Source organism: Protopterus annectens, chromosome 8.part0 (genome assembly GCF_019279795.1).
Source record: "Protopterus annectens isolate FY-2018-M chromosome 8.part0, PAN1.0, whole genome shotgun sequence".
Classification (NCBI taxonomy): Eukaryota; Metazoa; Chordata; order Ceratodontiformes; family Protopteridae; genus Protopterus; species Protopterus annectens.
In genome coordinates this window covers 1,680,732,484-1,680,757,751 of record NC_056741.1, presented here as the reverse complement: position 1 = coordinate 1,680,757,751, position 25,268 = coordinate 1,680,732,484, and the positions used below count along the sequence as shown (strand labels likewise).

Below are 25,268 nucleotides of genomic sequence, written 5' to 3'. Positions count from 1 at the left end.
CTTGGCTGTGGTTTGCCAAGTGATGGTTGAGGGTGTGCGTCTGTTTCGGGGGTTGCGAGTCCCCGCAAATGAATGATTGTCAGGTGCACATGCATTGGGTGGCATTAACAGCTATGGGGGAGGTTTAGGGCAGGTATGAATGTCGTTCTCCAGATGCACGTTAAGCACAAGCATTAATGCTGCCTTTTTTTTACCCTCAAGGTCCTGAACGATCTCTGCAAAATTATTCACAATTGATAGTATATCTTTTAATATTGTTTTCACTGCATACCTTCTGCCATTTCAGTGCCCCCTAACCTCACCTCCACAACTCTCAATCAGCAAACAGGCAAACTTGTTGAACTTGTTCAAACTTGTTGAAGAGAAAAAGGCAGGGGTCGACAGACTAAGATAAAGTAAGATAGCATTACCCTATTACGATTTATTTTGATCGTGAGATGGCAGAGAAACACTGAATAAGTACACTTTAGATGGGAAGTTTGTCTGTGGGGTGAAAACAGCTTAGGAATGTAAGTGAAGTGTGAGGCTGTATCGAAATGTTATGAACGGTTTCTGCTTACAGCCTGGTGTGTAATCCCCCACATGTTTACCCTCAAGGTCCTGAATGATCCTAGACCTACATATATTTGCACATACCTATCCACAAGGAGTATAGGCCATCCTTGAGCATCAGAGCTGGGCATTACCACTTATAGTTTACTTGTTTGCCTTTTCATATCTACCTGAGGACTTGAGAGATTAGTGGTTGACTTTCTCATTCAAGTAACTTCTTATGAGGTCGATGCATAGAGCTATCAGATGCACTATCCCTTATCTCTACAACCTGGAATTTTCCCTAAATATGCCAAATATGCCAAAACCAAATATATTACAGATAGGGACCAAGATTTCCCTGGGAAGCCATTTGATACAGAATGGAGAAGAGTTTTCCTTTCAAAAAGAGTAAGGCTACATAGCTGACCCAGTTCTTTGTGAGCCTCAGCTAGTGGAAAGCAGGATCTGCTTGAGTGTTTCTCAATGCTCTCAACTGCATTTATATGCGGTGAAGGCAAGATACAGTGCATTCAAGAAAGCAAACCAGGGCAAATCTTTATTCAAGGAATCTCCAAGCCTTTCTCACCAGCATATTGATTTTGAAGATAAAAAAAATCTTTGTTTTGAGATAAGACTTCGCTTTTGGTGTCATACACACAAACAAGGCCCGTTGTGCAAACTAAGTGAGGAAGTCACACAAAGATGAAATCAGTACACCGTGTCTATTACCTAATCAGTGTACAAGGTTGAAAAATGTAAGGCACGCACACACACACATACACACACACATATATATATATATATATATATATATATATATATATATATATATATATATATATATATATATATATATATATATGTATGTATATATATATATATATATATATATATATATATATATATATATATATACATACACACACACACACACACACACACACACACACACACATATAATAAACATGTGTCTATATACTACAAATGGCAGGCAACATTCTTACACTTTAAATGTCCTTGGCTATTGACGGATATACCCCGAAAGGAGGATGCAGTTAAAGTCACCAGATCAGTGACACAAACCCCTTCACCTGTTTTTATCAGAAGGCTGGAATGCTAAGCTGTTTCTAAAATGATGCAACTCAGGAGAGATAAATATACAATTGAAAACTGGCAGGTTAGGCTTGGAGGGGAGAATAAGCTTGAGTACTCAATGGTCAGCTGGTCTAAGTCAAAGGGACAGCATGCTTTTTTTAAAAGTTCACTGCCCTCTAGCAGAGGCTACAAAGCAGGAAGTGCTAATTTGTAGAATTAAAGGGAAAATAAGCTTCCTGCACAAGGGATAGGGTTGCCAGGTTTCTTTGTGGCTAAAACCGGACTAAGGTCACGCCCCTCACATCACTCATAACTCCACCCATTCCCACCCCTCTCCCAACCATGCCCCTCCCATTTTGTGACATCACTGTGACGTCAGCTGAACAGAGGGAATACCCTCTCTTGACACTGCCAAAAGCAGAGGTAATGTATAAAAAAAAAAAAAACATGAACTTCCAGACAAAAGTTATAAAACATGCTCCATGTTAGGTTTGGGACATGTTAAGTTTAAAAAAAGAGTACAGTAGATAAGACATACATCAACCTGGACAGCAAAGAAAATCCTGTACCATACCTGTCCTTACTAAAAGGGTTTAAGGCACAGTGCGGAACAAAACATTTATATACAAAACTATACAAAATAATTACCACAGGGAAAGCCAAAGATATACATAAAATTATATACAAAGCAGGAGTCAGTCAACTGAACAGTTCTAATGTAATGCATGCAAGACCCAAATTACTGCAACTGCACAAGGACAGACACCTAGCCACAGTCTCCAAGCCCCAAGACACTTACATCTACAAATGGACAAATACTGAAGCAGCTCGCAGTTGAATAAATGACAATTCTAATTACCCCTAACCTGCCAGGATTGCCAATTCTATGATGCAAAGACAAGTTCCACAGCACAGCAACTATAACAATAAAGCTGTCTTTTTAAATTTTAAAATCTAGTCCTTTCTGGGCTCTTCCAGCACAAAAATGCCAGATGGTTTTAGGAATGGGAAGCAGTGTTCCAAATATAGAAGCACACATTATGTTGAATCAAACACTGAAGTCGCCCTCATGGTAAAGCCATCCTACTCCAAATAATGCCAAAAATGCTATTGGTAGCACAGATATAAATCTGGAGATCCTGTTAACTACAGTTAGGAGGTTCCCTGAGTTTAGGCAAAAAGACCGCAATAACCAGCCAGTAGGTATACTCTATTCCCATAATCAAAAATCCTATGCCAATGACCCTTCATGATTAGTGAGGAAAATAGTTTGTAGCTCAGTTTAAGTTGTATTAATATTCCATTAAAAAGCCTTGCACGAGTTGCATTAAACCAAACCCGGAGGTATTTGACCCAAACTACCATAGCTACAGAGCTGACCTATTTTCAGTTACTTTCTCAGGGTACCAAAAATCACTGTCACTGATTTATTTGGTATTCTCTTCATAGCAGCAGCAGCCTCACAAACAAACACACACATACCCCTACCTCTCTGAATTTGTCCAACCATTTATTGTTGTTGTGGTCCGCTGTGAAGTCCAAACTCCAAACGTCTTCTGGAGACTGGAATTCAAATTCCACCACGCGGTCGGAAGATGAAGACGTCATGTAAGCAATTTCAGCTTCTTCTGCATCAGTGCGTGCGACCAGACGCAAAGGGTGTTCTTAAAGTAGAACACCCTTAAAAACATTTTTTTTTTTTTTAATTAAATGAAAAGTTTTTATTTTTTTCTAGACATGAAAAGGCAGTCGCCGTTTTCCAGACAGGGTCCCTTATTTCTGGACAGTCCGGAGTCAGGTAATGGCTCTAATTATAGCCAAAAAGCACACCAGGACTAAAGGCAATAAGGAGGGGAGAGAGAGAGAGTAAAGATGGCATGGGAGAAACGTTTGAGACCGTGTCAGTGGCACAAAACCCGGACTTCATGTGTCCGGTTTTGAATAAAATTTGTAACCGGACAATTAGTCAGAAAACCGGACAGTCCGGTCAAAAACCGGACACCTGGCAACCCTAACAAGGGATGACCATTCTAAACCTTTCAAAGCTTCATTAATTTAAAAGCTTCTCTTCAGCCCTATAGTGTAGAAAGCAGAGTGAGAAATCCATGTTGCTGTTGTGAATGTGAATATCTTGTGCAGTCAGGTGACGGGCAGCAAACCCACCAAAAGTTCTTTTTGCACCAGTGGTGATTACTACAGCAAATCTGTCATGAGATCTGAATTGGGGTGACTTCAAAATTTGAAGAAAGGAAGGGTACATGTCCTATGTCCATTTTTTATAATTTTACTGATGACTGCACATGTCCAAGAGAAATTATATTTTGGTTGATGATTTTCCTGTTGGTGCTTGTACATAGGAGGAAATTTTACTGAATGGTTGTTTAGGGAAAATCTTTCATTCTGGTGCCTGTGCATACATTATATTGAAGGGCTCACTTGAGTGAATGCTTCAGTTTGGTGCTTGTACATACTAGGAAATGTTACACGCATTTTGTTTGGGTAAGTGTTTAAGTTTGGTGATTGTGCATTCCTCAACATTCTACTGAAGGGGTTGCTTGGGAGAAGTGTTCATGCTGGTGGTAGTACATACTAGGAAATGTTACTGAAGGCTTGTTTGGTGAAATGTTTTATTTAGATGCATGTATACCTGGACATACTAATGAGGATGTTGCTTGAGGAAATAATTAATTGTGTCTCAGGGAAGTGCTTGTGCATACATGGTCTGACTGCTGAAGTGACCACTGGGCAAAATAGTTTATTGTGCCATTTTGGTGCTTGTGCATACACATTGCAAATAACTGGAGGGGTTACTGGGGAAACATAGAAATTAAGTCTGAAAATTACATATGGTTACATTACTTAGAATACATCACAGAAATGTAATTATTCTGTAATATGCCAGCATATAAGACATCAGATACACCACTGACTAATTAATAGTGTAATGTAAAATAAGCAGACAAGAAATCACTTCTGTTTGTATTATTCTATTTGTAATTAGCAATTGCATGAGTGAGATAAAAGTTATCACTTGTTGACAACTGCCAGCATGGAGCTACCATTTGTTTGTGCATTTTTCCTGGCTTTGTCAGTCACGTGTGGAATTTAGGTGGGAGGAAGGGCTCAGTAGTATGTAAGTGTTATACTATTTTACTGAATTACTCAGGTGTTCTCCTTACTGATAATGAGTCTGTGTTACACAACAGCTGCACAAGGTAATATAATGAATGCCTAGTCAACAGGTTATATGCAGCAATTATCACCTTTGTCTGAGCATGCATAACTTTGCAATACTGAAAGGAAGGTCATTATCGTGTTAGCAATAAGTGCAGTTACAATACAGCAGTGAGTTATCACTTTTCTGGTAAAAGTCTCAGGTGCTGTCACTGTTACTCACATAAGTAGAAGTCATTATCACTTTGACGAATGCACAAGCCAGATTGTAGTCATTGCAAGCCACACCCTCCATTCTTCATCAACTAGCTATCCTCCAAAACCTCTGATGTTTTTCCTGTATATATATATATATATATATATATATATATATATATATATATATATATATATATATATATACACATACATATATATATATATATATATATATATGCATATATGTGTGTATATCGATATATATGTATGTACGTAATGTACTTGAACATATGCACATACACACATGAATATCAGTATGGCAGTGGCCTCTCTTGGGAGATGGGGTGATGCATCTGCATACATTGTCTGTAGTTCATTTAGAGGGGATTTACATGTGTCCTTTCTGTGCATACATTGTCTGTAGTTCATTTAGAGGGGATTTACATGTGCCCTTTTTGTGCCTCCTTGTCAGGTACTGGCCAAGCCCTTATGCACCAAGGTCAGGAAGGTTCCTCTTCAGAGATTTATGCCAACTTCTCTTGTGTTGGTGGGTGCATCACAGGGGGCATACCCAGCCATCCATGGATCTTGTGATCAACCTGGATTGCAGCTAGGAACTTGGAGCTCAGTCCCATAGTGCTGCTGTCCTAGGTAGAAATGGCCTCAGGGCTGCCACTGTGATGCAGTGTTTCCCCCCGGAAAAGGACACATGCAAAAAGACAAAGCCTGGGGCAGAATTAGTCATTTCACATGTTGTATTGGTTGAGCTCTCCACTCAGTTTCCCTCCCTTCAGGTGTAGTAGGTCAGGGCATGACCCTTTACATTAGCTCCCCCCTTTGAGTCCTTATGACCATTGCCGAAAGGACACTTGTAAATGGAAAAGGCAGAGGTAAGGCAGAGTGCTGGCACTGCATGCAATCAGGAGTCATTGCTGCTACCAGCAGTCTGAGTGGGTAGCCAGCACAGGTATGGGACACTTTAGACGCCCACGGCCTGAAGTCCCATGCCTGTCCTAGGCATATTAGTGGAGTGGCAGTCCTTAGCTTGCTTTTTATCTTTACATGTGCCCTTTCTGTGCCCCCTTGTCAGTTGTTGTGTGTAATTTTGTGTTTTCACGGGCAGTAGGTATGTACCTCCACAGCGTCATCACCACTTATGTACCTTATGAAAAGAATACTGCCCCTGTGGATAGGAGTGAAGATTTGGATGGTCTGACCAGGTAATGCATTATGATATACATATATATGCACTTTTCCAATAGATCTGTCAAACATCAGTAATAATCTGTTTGCATTTTCTTTCCTGTGCAGGTTCGTCCACCTTCTGACACTGACATGGCTTCAGGAGCAGGAGAACGACAAGTGAGAGTGTGGGTATGTGGCCATTCCTACATTCACTGGGCTGCCAGCCATGCCACCGAAACTGAAAACCAGTACAACTTGAGCTTCTCCACATCCAGTCTGAAAGTATACTGGATTGCAAGAAGAGGTATGCATTGGAGCAGAGTACTGCAGTTGTTGGAAGAAAAGTGTTCCATCTAACCTGAGCCCCACATCCTTGTGCTGCACATTGGAGGGAATGATGTCATCAGTCAACCACTCGGAAGGCTGCAGTTTCAAATCAGAGCAATTTTTGAACACCTGCAGTTGTGGAGGCCACATTGTCATTTTGTGTGGTCTGACATAATTCCTCGACAGATGTGGAAAACAGCAAACTGTCAATGGGCAGTGCACAAGGCCAGACGTTTACAGAATGGGTTCATGCATGGCTTGATGCACAGGGTCGGTGGATCTACAATCTGTCACGACAGCATCACCACAAAAGATGTTCACCTGTTCAGAAGGGATGGCGTTCACCTAACTGAGGAAGGCATTGCCTTGTTCTTGACTGACCTCCACAATAGCGTGAGGAGAGCTATGCAGGATTGGCAATATGCAGCTTGTGAGAAGAATGGAAAACATCCATGACCAAGTAGGGACCAGTATGGTAAGTAAAACTCTATTATGAAATGTGTTGTGTAAAATATATTTTTGAGTTTGGCAAATAACTGTGGTAAGAAGCTGGTGAAGATACTGAGAAAGTACAACTGTTTCAGGAGAGTGCTAGCATGTACAATTGAATATGTATTGTATGTGTATATGTATAGTATTGATAATTCCAACAAGAATTGGGCCTGCATGTTGTACACATGTGCAGACATCAATGTTTGTTTCAGACTTAGGTTATGGAAATTATGATTTTTTTTTCATATTTTGGTAAATAACTTTGCAAGGGAGCATCTGAATATGCTACGTAATGCATCATTTTGAAGACAGTACTGATAGTTCTAACATGGTAAAAGAATGGTGCCTGTATGTTGTACTCATTTGCAGATATCAAAGTTTGTTTTGGACTTAGGTTATGGAAATTATGATTTTTTTTTCATATTTTTAGCAAATAACTTTGCAAGGGAACATCTGAATGTGCTAAGTAATACCTCATTTTGAAAACAGTATTGATAGTTCTAACATGGTAAAAGAATGGTGCCTGTATGTTGTACTCATATGCAGATATCAAAGTTTGTTTCGGACATGGGTTATGAAAATTATGATTTTTTTTCATATTTTGGTAAATAACTTTACAAGGGAGCATCTGAATGTGCCAAGTAATACCTCATTGTGAAGACAGTACTGATAGTTCACACATGGGAAAAGAACAGTGCCTGTATGTTGTACTCATGTGCAGATATCAAAGTTTGTTTCGGACTTGGGTTATGGAAATTATGATTTGTTTTTCATATTTTGGTAGATAACTATGCAAGGGAGCATGTCAGTGTGCCAAGTAATACCTCATTTTGAAGACAGTGTTACTCCTTACAACATGGTAAAAGAACTGTGTCTTTGCACTCTACACATGTACAGATACCACAGTTTGTTTAGTCTTGTACGCTTATGAAAATTACACATTTACAATACTTTTCATTATTATGCCCATATCTTTGCAAGGGAGCATGGTGATCACATAAATGATGCATCATTTTGAAGCTGACATTCAGATGCACAACTTCTATGCTGATATGTAGGCTCTGTCTGTTACAGGTGATGAGATATTATGCTTTGTTTATTTATCAATTATGAAAAATAATATATTAATCATATTACTGTGAATATCTCAAGAAAGGAACATCACACAGTAATGGTTAAGGTATCATTTTAAAGCTGACATTCATACTAACAAATTTCATTCATATTGTATGGGTATGCATGGTGCATTGACCAATATATTATGCTTTATTTTTCCAAAATGGTAAAAAATATGCATAATATCAGCATTCCTTGCCAAATATTTAATAATGACTTTGATATACACTGTAAACATTTACACTGTTGGAAAGGTCAGTGCCTGCTGAACAACTTTCACATTTACATTTTTAGTCTAGCTCTTATAGTTAAAGAGTTATGAACATTTGTTTTCTGTATGGTATTAGAAATGGATTTTCTGAAAATGAGCTCAGGCTGCACTGTTGTTCCTATGGTGGAATTAAACAGGCAGCTTTTTCTGAGCTGCTCCGGAGTGAATGAGTTATACATGCAAAATACTGACTGAAATGTAAAAGAGACCTTGATATTTATATAATCAATGGACATATGTATGATGACACTGTTTCTTTTTACAATGGTACTGGCTTACATTGATGTTAGTCTCAAGACAGCATAATAAGTATGAAAGTACCATGTCATCCTAAACTTGTAAGGTATACTAATTTAAATAGGAAAATAAGAAAAACATTGCAGTAGACAGGTGCCTAATTTCACTCTGTGCAGTATAAAAGCTACCATAACTCACCTGTGAGTTCTGCGTATGTAGTGTTCCTTGTGGGATGCCTTGAGTTACCACCTGACCCTGTGATGTTACCATGGTAATTGGCTGGTACAGTGTTCCACCTGGAAAGGAACAAAACAACACATGAGAGGACAATAGCAAAAAGTAGGAAGCTGCTAGCCATTAGTTTATACTACACCCCTTTCTGTCAAACTTCAGAAAGAGTACGTCTTAAAGACTGCAACACACAGTGTATGAGTACTGACAGTGAACTACACCTATAAACCAGACAGCCTTAGCTGTACCTCAGACATTAAGTGTCATCTACAGATGTACTGGTGTTTTCAGTTTAGACAAACACATGTGCTTATATACACACACACACACACACACACACACACACACACACACACACACACACACACACACACACACGCTCACCTGTCAGATGAAATCAGAATCCAGGAGGCATTCATACAGAACTTATTTTTCTCAGTCACTATCACCCAGTCTCCATTACCTTAATGCTGATGCAGAATTTGATAGACATTTCTGTTTTACACTAACACTATGTGATACATTTATATAAGTATCTTCCTTTAATGATGCAAAACTTTCCATACTTAGCAAGGATATCTGTAAAAAAAAAGTTTTCCAATGAGCAGTATATTTCAAAAGTAGGATTTATTACACATTTCTTGGTTTCTGTTGTTCCTCTCTTTCAGTAACCTGCATCTCATACAGTCACCCAAAACCAAACCTCATAAGATGCAATTAACAAACCTCATTTGCAAACATGTCCGACTAATGTCGGTCAGTGATTATTTCATTATGGTTAGATTTATCACATATCAATATGGCAAAAGTGTTTCAGAAATCACTTTCTGTCCATGTTTGCTTTCCTTGCATGCAATAAACTATGGGTTGATGGTAAATAGTTAAGGAGGTTCAGGAGCATACTAACATGCACACTGGGTTTGGATGACTGTGTCCTCCTTCCACATAAATTAATTTTGTGTGCTTTTTTTTTTTTTTTTTTAGCTGGAGTGCATCTGCAATGGTCTAGCTTCAGGGAATCAGGGTTTAAAGAACTGTGACTCAGGGAATACTCTTCTGTCCTTGCAAGTTATGGTTACAGTTGGCATTTTTCTAGCTGCAGGAATCCATCAGTAGTTTGTATTGCACATTCTTTCTATCACTTCTTATTGTAGGGAATCTATCTTAATCTCAAGCATTTGTAAAAGTGCATTCCACAAATAAAAAGTATGGTGCACTCAAACTACTTTAAAAAGTATGGATCTCTCAAACCACCCTTAGCTTAATTGTCGAGAAGCACAATCAGCAGGGCAGCCGAGAACAGCGTTAGAACCTTATTTATTTATTTATTTTATTTTACATTTGTTGACTGGGCTAGTTTAACTAGATATATGTCCATTTTCAGTTGATGCCCTGGGAGAAAAGCTCCAACACAGATGAAAGAAAGACAAAGGTTTTTTTTTTTTTTTTTTTTTTCTTCTAAAAAATATACAAAACATAGATGATATTTCTACGCATTTCATAGAGCTATTTACAAAATGTAGTGCAAGATATTTCTTGTAATAGTAGCTAAAAAAAGTATCTCATTTCTGGTTTAACGTTTTACTATTGCACTACAGGACCTAAGTTTAGTGGAGAGAAATAGAGTAAGTAAAGATATTGGTAGCAGTGTTGACAGGTTAATCAGGGTTACAACAAGAGCAAAGCCAGTGTGTATTAAGGAAAATTTTGAGTTTATGTTTGAAGAGTGATAAGGTAGGAAGGGAAGTAAGTTCACTAGGTAGATGGTTCCAGTTTTTCCCAGTTGTGTTAGAGAACAGTGTGTCCCCTGCCATGTTATTAGATTTGTTAATGTTAACTAGAAGTTTGTTGGATGAACGTAAGGTATTAAGATTTTTATAAGGAGTTGAAGTCTGAGAGTATTGGAGTATTGTTAGGCTGGTAGAGGATTTTATGGTTGAATTGAAGCTGATTTTGTAGTTCAAGCCATCCAAGTTGTTTGAGGTTATAACAATGGTGGGTTCTGGAGGGCTTACCAGTAGCAAATCGGGCAATGTTGTTATAGGAGGTGGCTAGTTTGAGGAGATTAAGTTTTCATAGATTGGTATATATTGGTGAGGCATAGAGAAGTGTAGAGATTAGACGGGAGTGGGCAATGGTAGTTCTTGCTATTGGTGTAAGGAATGGCTTGACTCTATACAGGGAGCCTATTTTCTGTTAACTGATTTTATAGTGTTGTTAATGTGGGTATCAAAGTTAAGGTTATTGTCTATTGTGATCCCTAGGAGTTTTGTGGTAGAGTCAGGGGCTATGAGGGTGCCATTTTTAGAGATAATTGAGAAATCTATAGGTGTGGTCCTACGAGTAGGAGTAAAGAGCAGGAGCTTTGTTTTTTGGGGATTCAAAAGGAGACAGCGTTTCAAGAACCAGGTCTCAACTATGTTAAATACTTTCTGGGTTTGGGATTGCAGTTCAGACGCAGATTTAGCTGTGCAGATTGAAGGAGAATCATCTGCATACTGTATACAAGTTGTATTGGGGATAGCTAAGTAGAGATCATTAATGAAGATTGAAAATAAGAGGGGACCTAGAATGGAGCCCTGGGGGACACCCAATGTGACAGGCAGGTGGGATGATAGATTATTCTCCCAGAGTACTGCCTGTTGCCTGTTGTTCAGAGAGATCAGAAGAGAACCATTTTACGTATAGAGAATCAAAGGAAAGTGATTTGAGAAGATAGATAAGCAATGTACCTGCAATATGCAACAATGTGTTGGATGCAACATAAATCAGATACTGTTGCTGATAATATATAAATATCACAGACATATTGCTTCTCCTAAGTAGCTTACTAAAGCTGGGGAATAAAGGCATGGAGTAATCAAGAGAGCTACAATATAAAATATAAAATGTTAGGGTGGATCACAAATGAAGAATGTTTAACCCACTGTGGAATTTTATTTTAAAAGTTATTCTGTTGTAGAAAGGTCATAAAAATGTTATAAAGCAATCTCCAATATTACTCAGAAATATATAAGATTACACACAGTTTATTCATCTGCCTTCTAATGACTGGGTTAGTCCCACTAGGCCAATGGGCTCTCTTTAGGAAAGCACAGAGGTACTGGTCATAGCTCTAAACTGTATAGATTTTTGAAGAATGCCCAGATTTCTGCCTCATATTTTTGGTCCATTTTTTATAAAATTGTGGTTTTCCGGCAAATTAGTGGCAAATCTTTAAAGATTTTAAGTTAGAAAATAACAGACATTTGAATGCCAGATGTCATATCCTTCAGAAAATCCATGCTAATGCAAAGCCTGTTATTCTATCAACTTTCTAACTTTGTAATAGCAATATTTAAAAAAATGTCCTTATTTTGGGGCCTTTGTCCCACTTTAATTTATGACTTTGTCTAGATTTCTTGCTTTTAGAGGTTGAGAGGTATAGTACTGGTATTTACACTGAAAAGGGAAAATTTGACCAGAGCACTGGAGAACTTTCCCTACTGTTTCATGGGGGTGGTCTGAAAAGGGAGGGAGAAAGCAGGGAGCAGATAGAGTTAGACGGTGGAGGTGTTTTGTAGCACAGCTTTTCTGAGTGAAATAGTGAACCAGATGCTGAACTTCTTGGTACTGCTTTGGATAAAGGTGGTTTGATCACTGTAACTTTAAAGAATATGACAAATGCAGCTGATTGAAGTCAAGAAATGGTTTTGTCATAGCAGTCCAAAAAAAGAGGTGCCACATGATGAGGCTTTAATTCCAGAAGTGAACTCGGCAGGATCATTTAGATGATTTACCACATACACAGCAATACGATGGTGAGACCCAGAGTCAAGCAACTATGCAGGAATGAAGGAAAATGTATGTTGCAGAGGCAACTCCCACAGAACAAAAATGAGAACTTATCCACACCCCCACCAGGGGCAACAATATCCTAGATCTAGTCATTGCCAGTATGAGTGACCGGTGTTCCACACCTGAACTCAATGCCTCATTGGTCCGATCCGACCACAAGCTAATTACCCTAGATATATACATCCTGCCTCCACCCCCTATTAAGGAAACCATGGTAAAAAAATTCTCCAAAGCCAACTTCATGCTTCTTAAGACAGACGTGGTGAACTTCATGACACCCATGCAGACGGACAATACAGTTATGACTACTGAATCCTACACAATTCCACTTTATAAGCACTTACATGAGTGCATGGATCGTGCTATCCCAAACAGAGCCAACACGCTATCCTCCAAAAAAAGGAAGCCAATCTGGTGGTCTCCTGCCATAAACAAACTGTATAACAGAAGGAAGAAACTCTTGCAAAAGAGAGTAAAATCCCACGAGTGGAGGAGCTCCCTGGTCAGCTTCAGTAAGAAGCTGCGATCCCTAATAAAATCCTCCAAAGCTAGTTACGAAAACAAAATCACCACTGATTCTATAGACAGTCACAAAGCATTCTATAGCAATGTCAAGAATCTCAATGGCAACACTCAGATCTGGTCTGAGTTACAGCAGAATGGCACTACATATACAGACCCAACTGATATTGCCAACATCCTGGCAGATAGGTTCAGTGCTAACTTTACCCCCGTCTCACCCCCTAAAGAGCCCATCTCTATACCGGAAGAATGCAAAGTTCCTGTAATCATGGCTGCACAGGTAAAAAACACACTCTCCAAAGCCAAGAACACAGCATCCATGGGACCAGGCTGCATTCTACATGAACTGTAGAACGAACTGGCACACCACCTAAGTACCATGTTCAATCATAGCCTCACCTCAGGCTTTGTGCCTGCTGAATGGCGCACAGCAGTGGTTATCCCACTCCACAAGGGAGGAGCCACCACGGATCCCGGGAACTGCCGCCCCATTAGCCTGATGAGCCTGGTCTGCAAGGCCATGGAACGTATCATCATGGAACTTATAAACAAAGAAATTGGTAATCTCCAAACTCTGGATCCCACCCAGTTCGGGTTTGTAAAAGGCAGATCATGTCTCCTAAACCTGATAGACTTCTTTGAAGCAGTCACCAAAGCCGTAGACAAGGGTGAGGTGGTTCACACAGTCTATCTAGATCTTGCCAAGGCTTTCAACACCATCCCCCACTCTGGAATTATAGATAAACTCACTAAACTAGGTATAAATCCATATGTCACAAGATGGGTTCCCAACTGGCTCACTGACAGAACCCACACTGTGAAAGTAGCAGACTCCAAATCTGACTTCAGACCAGTGACAAGTGGAGTACCACAGGGTTCAGTCTTGGGTCCTCTCCTGTTTGGTATCTACTTCTCTGAAGTACAGGCTAACACAGAAGGTCTTTGGCTAACAAAGTTCGCAGATGACTGCAAACTAGGAGCCATAATCGAAACTCCTAACGATGTGGACATCCTACAAAAGGGCCTCACTGAGACAGATGCCTGGTGTCAAAGCCATGGCCTCAAGCTCAATGCTAAAAAGTGCATTGTCATCCCCTTTGGTAAAAACTCTGTATCCATGAACTACAACATAGGCGGTAGTATACTTAACACCGAAAGTGTGATAAGAGACCTTGGGACACAGGTGGACAGTAGTCTCTCCTTTGATAATCACATCACCACAGTAGTCAGGAAATCCTTCTACGTGGCACACCTCATCACAAAAGGTTTCTCATCCAGAAAAAAAGAGGTCATTGTTCCCCTCTACTCATTACTCATTAGACCCATTATAGAGTACAATGCCTCTACAACAACTTGAAAGGCCGCAGAAATACCTCACAAAGAGGATTACCGGCCTCAAACAGATGCCCTATGCAGACCGTCTAAAAAAACTCCAGCTTTACACCATCGCATATCGCCTACTCAGAGGTGATCTCTGCCTAACATACAAAGCTATGTCAAGCCCAGAGCTGTTGAGCATGTTCCACTTAAAGAAATCCCAATCCCTCCGAGCTACACGCTCTAGGGACCTAAACCTTGTCACCACAATAAACAAAACATTCTGGAGGGATAGATTTCTGACCCAGAGACTTCCCATACTCTGGAATAAACTACCTATCTATATCAAACAAAGCTCCTCATTAGCACTCTTCAATAAAAATCTTGATGATTGGATGGGAAATAGGAAATTCACTCCGGGGATCACCTCTGTGGCTCTGCTCGACAGTGGCACAGGAAAATAATTTTCTTGGGTGGCAAAAGCCAGGGTACCTTTTTGGCTGGGCTTGTATAGGCCCCAGGGCGATAGCCTAGTACCTACATATGAACCTATGACAACGATGAAACATCTCATACTCAGGATATCTTCAAAACCTGACTGCACATTTGGCTCACATTTTATATTTGGGACAAATTAAGTGGTCTTTTTTGTGCCTAAAATTCAGTTTTTACTTCATCTTGGTAATGAAAAGTTTTGTGATATTGATTCTGAATCCTTTGCATTAATGCAGGCATTTTGTTTTTCCATGGAATAAGTTAAGTTTTGTTTTAGCTGTAAACCTTCAGAAGAAGAAAGTGCTTAGACTGATTATGTTTCTGAAATTAATATTTAAGCTATATTTCAGGATATGTGTAAAACCATAATTATATTTCTGAAGTATATGACGAAAGGAACTTCTGGAATGCTGCTTTTGAGGTATGGGTTATTTTGTCTGATAAAAACAATGTTATTAAATATTTGCCATACATGCTATGAATATTGTCAGGGGAAGGGGTGATTTGTGATACACAGCTCAGTTAAATGTTATCACTGTGGGGGTGAATCCCTTCTTATTAATGAATGTCCTAAGAGATGTTGTACATTTGTGATATCTGTGATGTCCCTTCTCTGGGCCAGTGATCAATGAGTCTCAATCCTCACCATGGACACCAGTGGGGGAACATTCACTTTGAGAGAAATAAGGCACACAGTATTTTCAAATGCAGGTCTCTGCACCAAGGACAATTTCCCTTAAGAGCACACAGGGAACACACGCCCTAGGGCTGGACTGTCTCTCTCTTTCTCTCTCTCTTCAGTCCCTAAATAAGAATCCACACTGACCACAAAGGAGCTCTGTGTCCTTGTCCCAAGTAGCTGACATACACACTCTTTGAGATTTGATTTTCTCACACACACACACACACACACACACACACACACACACACACACACACACACACACACACACACACACCACACACACACCTAGGAAAGGCTGGCACAGATTACCTGCTCTATCACCTCTGCCCAGGCTACAAGGTAGTTCCACTGCAACCAGCCAGCTACTCTAAGGCTCTTAACAGGGTATCCAATTATACTGAGTGAAATTAATACTAATACCAATGGTAATGTTGACCAAACAGCAAGACTTTCAATGGTAATGTTGACCGAACAGCAAGGCTTTCAGGAGCGTGATGCCACAGCATCACTAAATAATAAATAAATATAAGTACTCTCAAAGGTTAAATATTTCCTAAAAGGACCAGCCACAATGAAACGTTTAAATGTATTTAATAATAATTAATAAAGGAACATGAAAATATAGAATATCTATTTACAGTAAACATCAGAGTTTCAATTACAGGAAATATTAAAAATAACACAGATGGAAAGATTCAGACATATACAGAAAAACAATACTTTACTAATCTCTCAATATTTTCCTGACTGATATAAAGAATTACTGTTTCCTAATTACTTAACAGTGGAAGGCAAAGTGATGTGTGTGAGGGTTTTTTTTGCTAGATTTCACAAACAGATGGCCCTGAGACATCTGTCTTCTCTAGTATTAAAGCATCACTTCAGTGCTGGATTACAGGATGACATCACATCTGGTCACCTGACTCTGTGGTTCCCAGTCTATCCCCTTTACTAGAAGCTGAGACAGAATCTTGCACATGTATCACAATACACACACACACACACACACACACACACACACACACACACACACACACACACACACACACACACACACACACACACACACACACAAACACAGACACACACATAGAGCTTTGCTACGATGTGTCACAGCATCTGGAAGCTATAAAACCATGTCAACATTTCCACCCTTCTAGGGTAGCAATTAAATCACTACTGAGGACAATACAGCAGGTTTCCTAGTCCTTGTTTTCACAGATGTTTCATTTCTGGCTGCATTCACACCTGTAAGATATAATTTTTATGGCTTATACCAAGTAATTTAATTTCAAACTATTTTTCCTAAGGTAAGCTAGGCTGAGCTTAACCCCTTCCTTTCCAGCATCCTCTGTTAACTTACATACATTTCAGCAGTTAACACAATACAGCCTGACATACATGTATATTTCTTTTCTGTCCAGCAGGACCCACTGTTAATACATTTTTAACATAAACAGCTTTACAAATACATTCTTAACACAAGCATCTGTAAAAATCAGTTTGATATACAAATGGCATAAAAATCTTTACAAATCTCCAGATAGCTATGCTGGTGTATGTTACACATCTACTGTCCTACTCCTCCTGGCATAGCTGGTACTACCTCACATCACCACAACATCCACTAGACCTGAGTAGTCAGTGTCACGAAAGGAAGTACTGCCAGCCAAGCTATCTGGAATTTTGTAAATAATTATATGTCATTTGTGAATATCAACATAATTCATATACAATGTTTCTGTTACAAATGTATTAGAGCTGTATGTCATATAATATGGTTTGTACAGACATGTGTGCTGAAGAGGTATATGTATTACAAAGTGCTGTTTGAAATTTATCCACAGTGTACCCTATTGAAATAAAACAGAAATGTACATACACTATTGTAACTGTTTAAATGTACATATTTTAACAGGGGAAACTGGAACACATGAGGTTAACTTGCAAAACTTCAGAAAAATTGCTGAAATTAAATAACTTTATGACACCAAGAGACAGAGTGTGTATACTAGGGAGCTTTCTGTGTTGTCTTGAAGGAGAAATAACTACTAGGCTTGAAATGTGGAAGTGTTTTATTGTTTTATGACTTCCAGCAGCTGCACAGATCTGAGGAAAAGCCCTTGTCTACGTATTTGCACAGGTGGATGCTAAATAGTACTAGCTTCATCAGTGGGGGTTTTACCTGGGATAGAGTCACATGGCAAGAAATGATGTCATTCTGCAATCTATCCCAGCAGTAATATTTTAGAGATTAATTTAAGAACTCTCTGAGAGTGAGAGAGCAGTCTGTATTCTGTCTTTGACATGACATCAGTTCAATATCTGAACAGCCAAGTAACACAGAATTCCTTAGCCTCACATGAAAGTTCTCAAACAGATTAATAAAATGTCGCTAACAGTTTGTGTGTAACTTGAGTGGTTGCTGAGATAGTGTAAGTTGTTTACAAAATATTACAAATGTAATAGTTACTGTGTTTACTGTGACTTACAAAATTCAGTTTAAGACCTAGAATCTAAGGAATACTACCACTATAAAATTAGTTTGTGCTGAAGTTTGCTATTATACTTCTTTAAAAACCTTTATGGTTCCAGAGACATGAAGATTTGTCTGAAATGTAAAGAGATAATTTGATTCTGTGAAAAGGCTTAGACTCCACACATTGGAAGTTACAGTGCAAATTTCCTGAGCTCCAATGGAGTGAATGAGTTAAATGTGCAAGGATACAATTCTCATCCAGCTGGCTTTACACATCCAAAGATTGAGCCATGTCTTTCTCTTCTTTTTCTTACAGTAATGTTCTTCAGTCCTTCCATGTTCACTGTTGATTTCTTTCTTTACATCTGCCCTTTGTCCTTTTTTTTACCTTCTCTTTTAGAAAAATTATGTTTTTTCTGTAAATTGAAGGTTTCCTGATAGCAAAATGTTATCATTTCCTGTAATCTGTGTGTTACATAACAATGTGGTGTCATTTTCAGTACCTGTTCTCTTTACTTTACAGACATTAATCACTTTCTTTGTTTTTTTTGTTTCCTTCTAAACACTCCAAATCCTCAAATTGCTGAATACTTGCATCCAGAATTCCAAAGATGTCAGGGGTATCATCTTGCTTCATAGCAGTTGAATGATCTTTACAAACAATAGACATATCATTTCCTAAATATGTTCTATTTGCTCTTTGCCTAACATTATTTATCTCATCAATCCAATCATTAATAAATGTAACAACAGTCCTCCAAACTATAAATTCTGAACTCTGACACCACTGTAAATATATACTGAATAGTTTCTTGTTCTTTTATTATTTATTTATTATTAAATATATTTAAACCTTCCATTGTGGCTGATCTGAATACAGATATCTAAGTTCTGAGAGTAGTTCCCTATTTATTTGGTGATACTGTGGGCCATTCCTAATAGCCATGCTCTCGGTCAAACAACCATTTGTATTGATAGTAACATTACACAGTAACACTGGACATCCTTTGTTAAGGGCCTTAAAGTAGCTGATAAAGAGTTGGCTGGTGGCAGTGATAACTATCTTACAGTCTGGGTCAAAGGGGGCATAGCAAGTAAACCTGTGCCAGCTTTTCCCAGGTCAGTGTGCGTGTAAAAGAAATCTCTAAGAGTGTGTGTGTGTCAGCTACTTGGGCAGGGACAGTGAGCACTGGTTGGACAGAGAGGGTGTTGGAGGTCTTGGCTTGGCCACTCAGCTGAGATCTCAACTCTATAGCTTTGCCAGTAGAGAGTCTTACTGGGGATCTGCAGAAAGAGGGAGAAACCAGCCCCGGACTGACTGTGGTCTCTGTGTGCTCTTAAAGGAAATTGTAGTTGATGCAGAAAGCTGCATCTGGAAATACTGTGTGTGTACCTGTCATCCTCCCAGTGTATGTCCCCCACTGATGCCAGTGGTGAGGATTGAGGCTCCTTAATTACTGGGCCAGTGGTGAGGTGTCACAGGCAGTACCAGTTTGAAAAAGTTCCAAGCAATGTTAAATGTTATTTCATAACTTCCTCATACAGGTAAGGAAGGATTTGTAATTTTCCTTAGCATTCAATGCCAGCTTAAGTTCATGGGATTCCTTTGTAGTCCTGATGGTATTTTTCAGTACATTAGATATCATTATGATGTTGACCTTGACTTGTGATTCTTTAGTTTTGTTGTATATTCTAAGAAGCTTCTTCCTATTATTGTATTGTTTGTTTAAACATATGGACCTACCAGACCTGTTTGATCTTACATTTCCCAGGTATTTATACAATGTTCTAGGTGATCATAGACTTTATTTGCATGACTACTAGCCATGTTAATATTTTGAGAGTTATAGTTAAACTAAAATTTTGAGACCTATTAAAGGATAGCATAACTCGAAACCACCACAATAAAACCAAGGAACCAGATAAACAGTCCAAATGTTCCAAGCAGAAAACACACCGCTAAAAGGACAAAGTGTATTCACCAAAATTGAGCGCTTTCATCTGATTGTAACAAAAGACTTCCTCAGAATCAAAAAAAATCAATAAAAACACATTTAAATAATGTTCAATCATAATCACCTGACCCAATCATTAATTAACCCTTTAGCCAATACTGCAAAATTTAAAGCAATATCAACAAGAAAAAAAGAACCAAAGGAATTATTTACACTATCAAAATCGAATAAAATAGAAAATAAAAAATGTGTGTATGTGTATACACTTTTATAACCCCAAGATTGTCTCCAGTTGTAAACAATATATGATCTGAGTTTAAGAACACTAATGATACTTAAATAATCATTAAGCCCAGGGGGGCTAAGGGCCTCCAATCTGATTTTCCACCTTAGCTCCTTGGCCTCTAATAGATCTTCCCAGGAGCCCCCCTGGGATTTCTTTCAATCATATCAATCTCAAAAAACACCAATTTATGCCCAGGATGTTGCATCACATGTTTGTCCAAGGCATTAGTCATTTTTAAATGTCTGATGTACAGCATATGTTCATAAATCTGGTCTTTCAAACGTATTGGCATTGCCTGCATATAGCTACATAGACAATGCCCCCAGTACTGCAATTACAATAAAAAGTGGGGTTTAGAGTTTTGCCATTAACTCAGAGTGTATCTCCTTCCCTAATAAGGGGACATTGGGAGCACCCTCCACACTTGTAAGTCCCAGATTTCCTAAAATGTACATTGCCTGTTTGTTCAAGATAATTTTAATGGTTTTACCCTTTCTAAAAAAACATTTGGTTCTTTCTCTATATATTAAAAAAAATCCCCTCAAAACATGAAAAAATATTTCAATTCTTCCTTAGGACATTGACTATTTCAGAGTGTTAAATACTGAAAGTAGCAATTAATGCTTGTAAATATGTGTTGTTCTCCATATTTTGTGGGATAGCCACCCCACTGGAATTAACTTCATCCTCTCTCAAATCGGGTCTGTAAGTGCAATTAGATCTTTTACCACTAACTTCCATAAAAGTATTGTTGATTAAGTAATCAGGGTAGACATGCCTGATGAGCATAGCCCTCAGTTTTTCTCCTTCCTGTAAAAAAGCATCATCCTCAGAAACCATGCGGGCCAGTTTAACATACTGGCCCTTAATAAGGCCTCTCTTTTGATGGTATGGGTGGCTACTACTGTAGTGTAAAAGACTGTTAGAATACATGGGTTTTCAATAAATATTACTCACGTATCGTCTATTCATAAAGTCTGCTGATTTGCTTTGATTTCAACATCCAAATAGTTGAATTTATAATGGTTCACATTGCAAGTGAATCTTAGAAAAGCTGTGGTGTTATTGCAATAATCAAGAAAAGGGTCTATTTCATCCTCAGGTCCTCTACAGGCCAAAAAATGTCGTCCAAAAAATTACAATAAATGTTAAAAATTTGTTCATAATAAGACCCCTTTAGATATGTCTTTTCCCATTCAAGCATAATTATGTTAGAAAAAATGGGGGGGGGCACGCTGCCCCCATGGCCATACCACATTTCTGGTAGTAATATTGTCCCTCAAAATATACATAGATATTCTTAAGAACTGCTTCCATGAGAGTAGTCAAAACATAAACATTGTTGGAAAACACACCAGAGGCAAATAAATAATCTTGAAACCATTCCATGCTTAAATCATGTGGAATGACAGTGAATAAATTCACCACATCAGTCTAGGGTCAAAAAAATAATGTCTTCATAAAATGTTAGATTTCAAACCTTTCTTAAAAAATCCCATGAATCTTTACATACATTTGCATGTGCATCCAAGCATTTTTTCAATTTAAGGTCAATGTATTTAGCCAATGGATGTGTTTTAGCTTTGGAAGCATTAACAATGGGCCTTAATGGGGGATCCACCATATTTTTATGGATTTTCAGAAGCCCAAAAATCACAGGTACAGTGGGAAACTCACAACACAAAAACATATAATCATCATAACTAACAGCACCCTGATCGAACATGTCCTTCAAAAGGTAATCAATATGCACATAAGAAAGATTAACCATGTTAATAGAAGCTTCTTCGTACATACTGTCATCAAACAACATCATATTCATTAAAGGATATTTGTACATTTAAAGTTTTCACCTACTGTGATATTTGCATTTGATGTTTTCAGAATTCTGAAGAAAGGTACCATTACAAAATTCCGAAAACATCAGATGCAAATATCACAGTATGTGAAGAATTTAAATGTACAAATATCCTTTATTAAGTCTCAAAGTTTTAGTTTAACTATAAATCCAAAATATTGATAAAGGTACCATTACAAGGCTGTGGTGGTGCAGCAGTTAGTGTTTTTGCCTCACAGCAAGCAGCTCTCCGGTTCGATTCTCAGCTGGAGTGCCTTCTGTGTGGAGTCTGCATGTCCTCCCCATGGTCGAGTGAAATTAAAGATATGCAGGTAGGTGCTTGCATGTGTGGGTGTGCTTTCTTTAAAGGATGGGTGCAGGGCTGGCAACTCGACAACGAAAAAATTCACTGCAGATCATTAGCGGCCTGGAGTTCTGTTGTGGCAACCCCTAACCGGGAAAAGCCGAAAGACAGTTTGAAGAAAGGTTCCATTACAACAAAACCAGGACACCAGTCTAAGGAAAAGACTGATGGAAAAGAAGTTGTATGTGATGTTAGAAAGGTGTATGACCATGACATCCATAATAAAATGTGGGAACTGTTACACTTTATATATAGTACTTAAGGAAACCAATAGGGTTCAATTGCCCAGGTGGGTTCATTGCAGGCTTATAGTTAATGGTCAATATTTGTGAATATAGTGCAACCTATAAAGAAAAGAGTATATATAAGGATACGACAAATGTAAGCCCTGTTATTAGATCATGCCTGATGTATAATTTTAATAAATATGAATAATTACAGAACTAGTGATATATGGACAATGTCAGCTAATTTAAAAATGTATTGTAACAATATCATTCCTTAAGTTTGGATAATAGTTTTTTTAAGGGAATGTATTGTTAGGAAACAGGTGCCTAAGGATTCATGGGTATACAAACACCCTAACAATGTTATATAGGATAGTGGATACCATATGGAACTTATAACAATGTTTGACCGTTGGGGTTTCGAACTCATGAGATTGTTTACTGTTTACAATGAACACTTAATGAGTAAAGTAATGACTGAGATTGAAGCTATTAATAATAAGATTCAACAGGATGTTTTATTTAGTATTGAAGAATATAAAGAAAGGTCTAAACAAATGTTTGTAGAGGTGGATAAGTTATGTGTTACCTGTAAAAATCAGACAGCTAGTAAGTTAGAGAAGGATAGGAAGGTATATGATTCTAAGAGTGTATACCCTTGACGTACATCAAAACATAACATATGGGAGAACCAACACAGGGTTGAGGGAACACCTAATAGGAATCCAATACCTACTGATGTAATTACATCATCCATTATTAGTAGTAGTAAGGGAATTTCAGGTCTTAATATAAATCCGAATGACCCTTTAGAGTTTCCCCCTCTAAGACGTTCCAATAGACTCCAACAAAGAGAACAACAGAACAGGGAAGTACATCAGCAATGGAACATAGGAAGAAGAGGCAAACAAAGGGGAAGAAATTAGGTCTGTACCTAACCCCTACCACCTTACCTAGTCCATTTATACAGGAGGGGGTTATTTTTGAAGAGGACAACTTTAAAGTAGACAACTATAGTAATATAAAACTCAGTATAGTAGTACAGAACTAAAAAAAGGTTTTTCATTTGTTCCTGCCACAACTTTTAATTTAAGTAGAACCCTTGTGGACCTTAAGCTATTTTTAAGGAAAATTAATTTTAGGAGCATCCTACACAAACCAGTGAATTATGATTATGTAAAAAATGTAGTTTTAACCCCACACGTGTTACAGCAATTTGAATCTTTTGTGGAAATTGAGCTTAGTAATTTAACTTCTAGTAATGTTAAAGATTTTTTAATCTATCTACAGAAGAAAATTCACTACTTTCTAATTTGGTTTATAATTCTAAGATTAGACTCATGAAGACAGATAAAGAGGGTGGTTTGGTTATTATGGATGCTATTGATTATTTAGGGAAGATGCTAAATATATTCTATCAGGACGATATACATTCCTCTGTCTCTAGCAAGGAAGTTAATATTTCATAACTAAAAACTGATTTAATGCTGAATGACTTGGTACTGCAAAATGTCATCAACAAGGATACATTTGATTTTCTAATAAACAAGAGCCCATGCATCCCCTCTATCTTTGGCTTCCCTATAAAAATGTCAACAACCCACTACTTTGGCTTATTGTTTCAGCCAGCGGATCAAAAACATACCCACTGGCTGTTTACATTAATAGAATATTAAAAACATTTTTTTAGGAATATGTCACATATTATTTGGGACTCTTGGATTTCCAGAGTCGACTAAATCAACTACCTTTTACACAGGCTGTACTGTTTGTAACTATTGATGTAATGGACTTGTTCACAGTCATACCACATGATCAAGGTCTTATGTGGTTAGAAGATCTCCTGAAATCTTGTGATTTTTTGGCTGAAAAGGACTGTTGTACTTTATGTGATTTTAGAAAAACAGTCCTGAAATATAATTTTGTGTTTTTTGAAGGTGAAATCTTGAAAAAAAAGATAGTGGTGAGGCTATGGGTGCAGCCTATGCCCCTATGTTTGCAAATCTAGTTATGTCTGAGTGTGAAAAGTGATTTGTTGTCAGTTCTTCTTATTTAAATTTACTTCATCTTTACGCCAGATTTTTGGATGACATTTGTACACTATGGGCTGGGACTTGTGATGAATTATATGAATTTTTTGAACTTTTACAAAAAACTATGTCAGACGTTAAAACACTTGAATGCTTTCAGAAAACATTATCTTCTAGCCATTTAAAGAAAGCTATTAAAAGAAAGTATTCTGTTTTTGTTGTTCTTTATCAGATTGTCTCCATGGTGACAGGAGAACCAGATACAGAGTTGCTTCTACAAGATTTACTTTTTTATTTATTTGTTAGAAGAAAGCTTTATTATATTCAATGTTTTTTATATTGAATTTATCTTAAAACATGTTACTAGATAAACC

At 38.0% G+C, this 25,268-nt stretch overlaps 1 protein-coding gene across 10 annotated transcripts in view; it reads right to left on the bottom strand.

Moving 5' to 3' along the window:
- PKNOX2 (PBX/knotted 1 homeobox 2) overlaps window positions 1-25,268 on the bottom strand; it is a 3,468,198-nt gene that overhangs the window by 873,175 nt on the left and 2,569,755 nt on the right. For all 10 annotated transcript variants that reach the window (XM_044081208.1, XM_044081207.1, XM_044081210.1 and 7 more), the window contains one exon: window positions 8,828-8,925. In XM_044081208.1, the coding sequence (XP_043937143.1) occupies window positions 8,828-8,925 (98 nt within the window). The remainder of the gene's footprint in view (window positions 1-8,827; window positions 8,926-25,268) is intronic.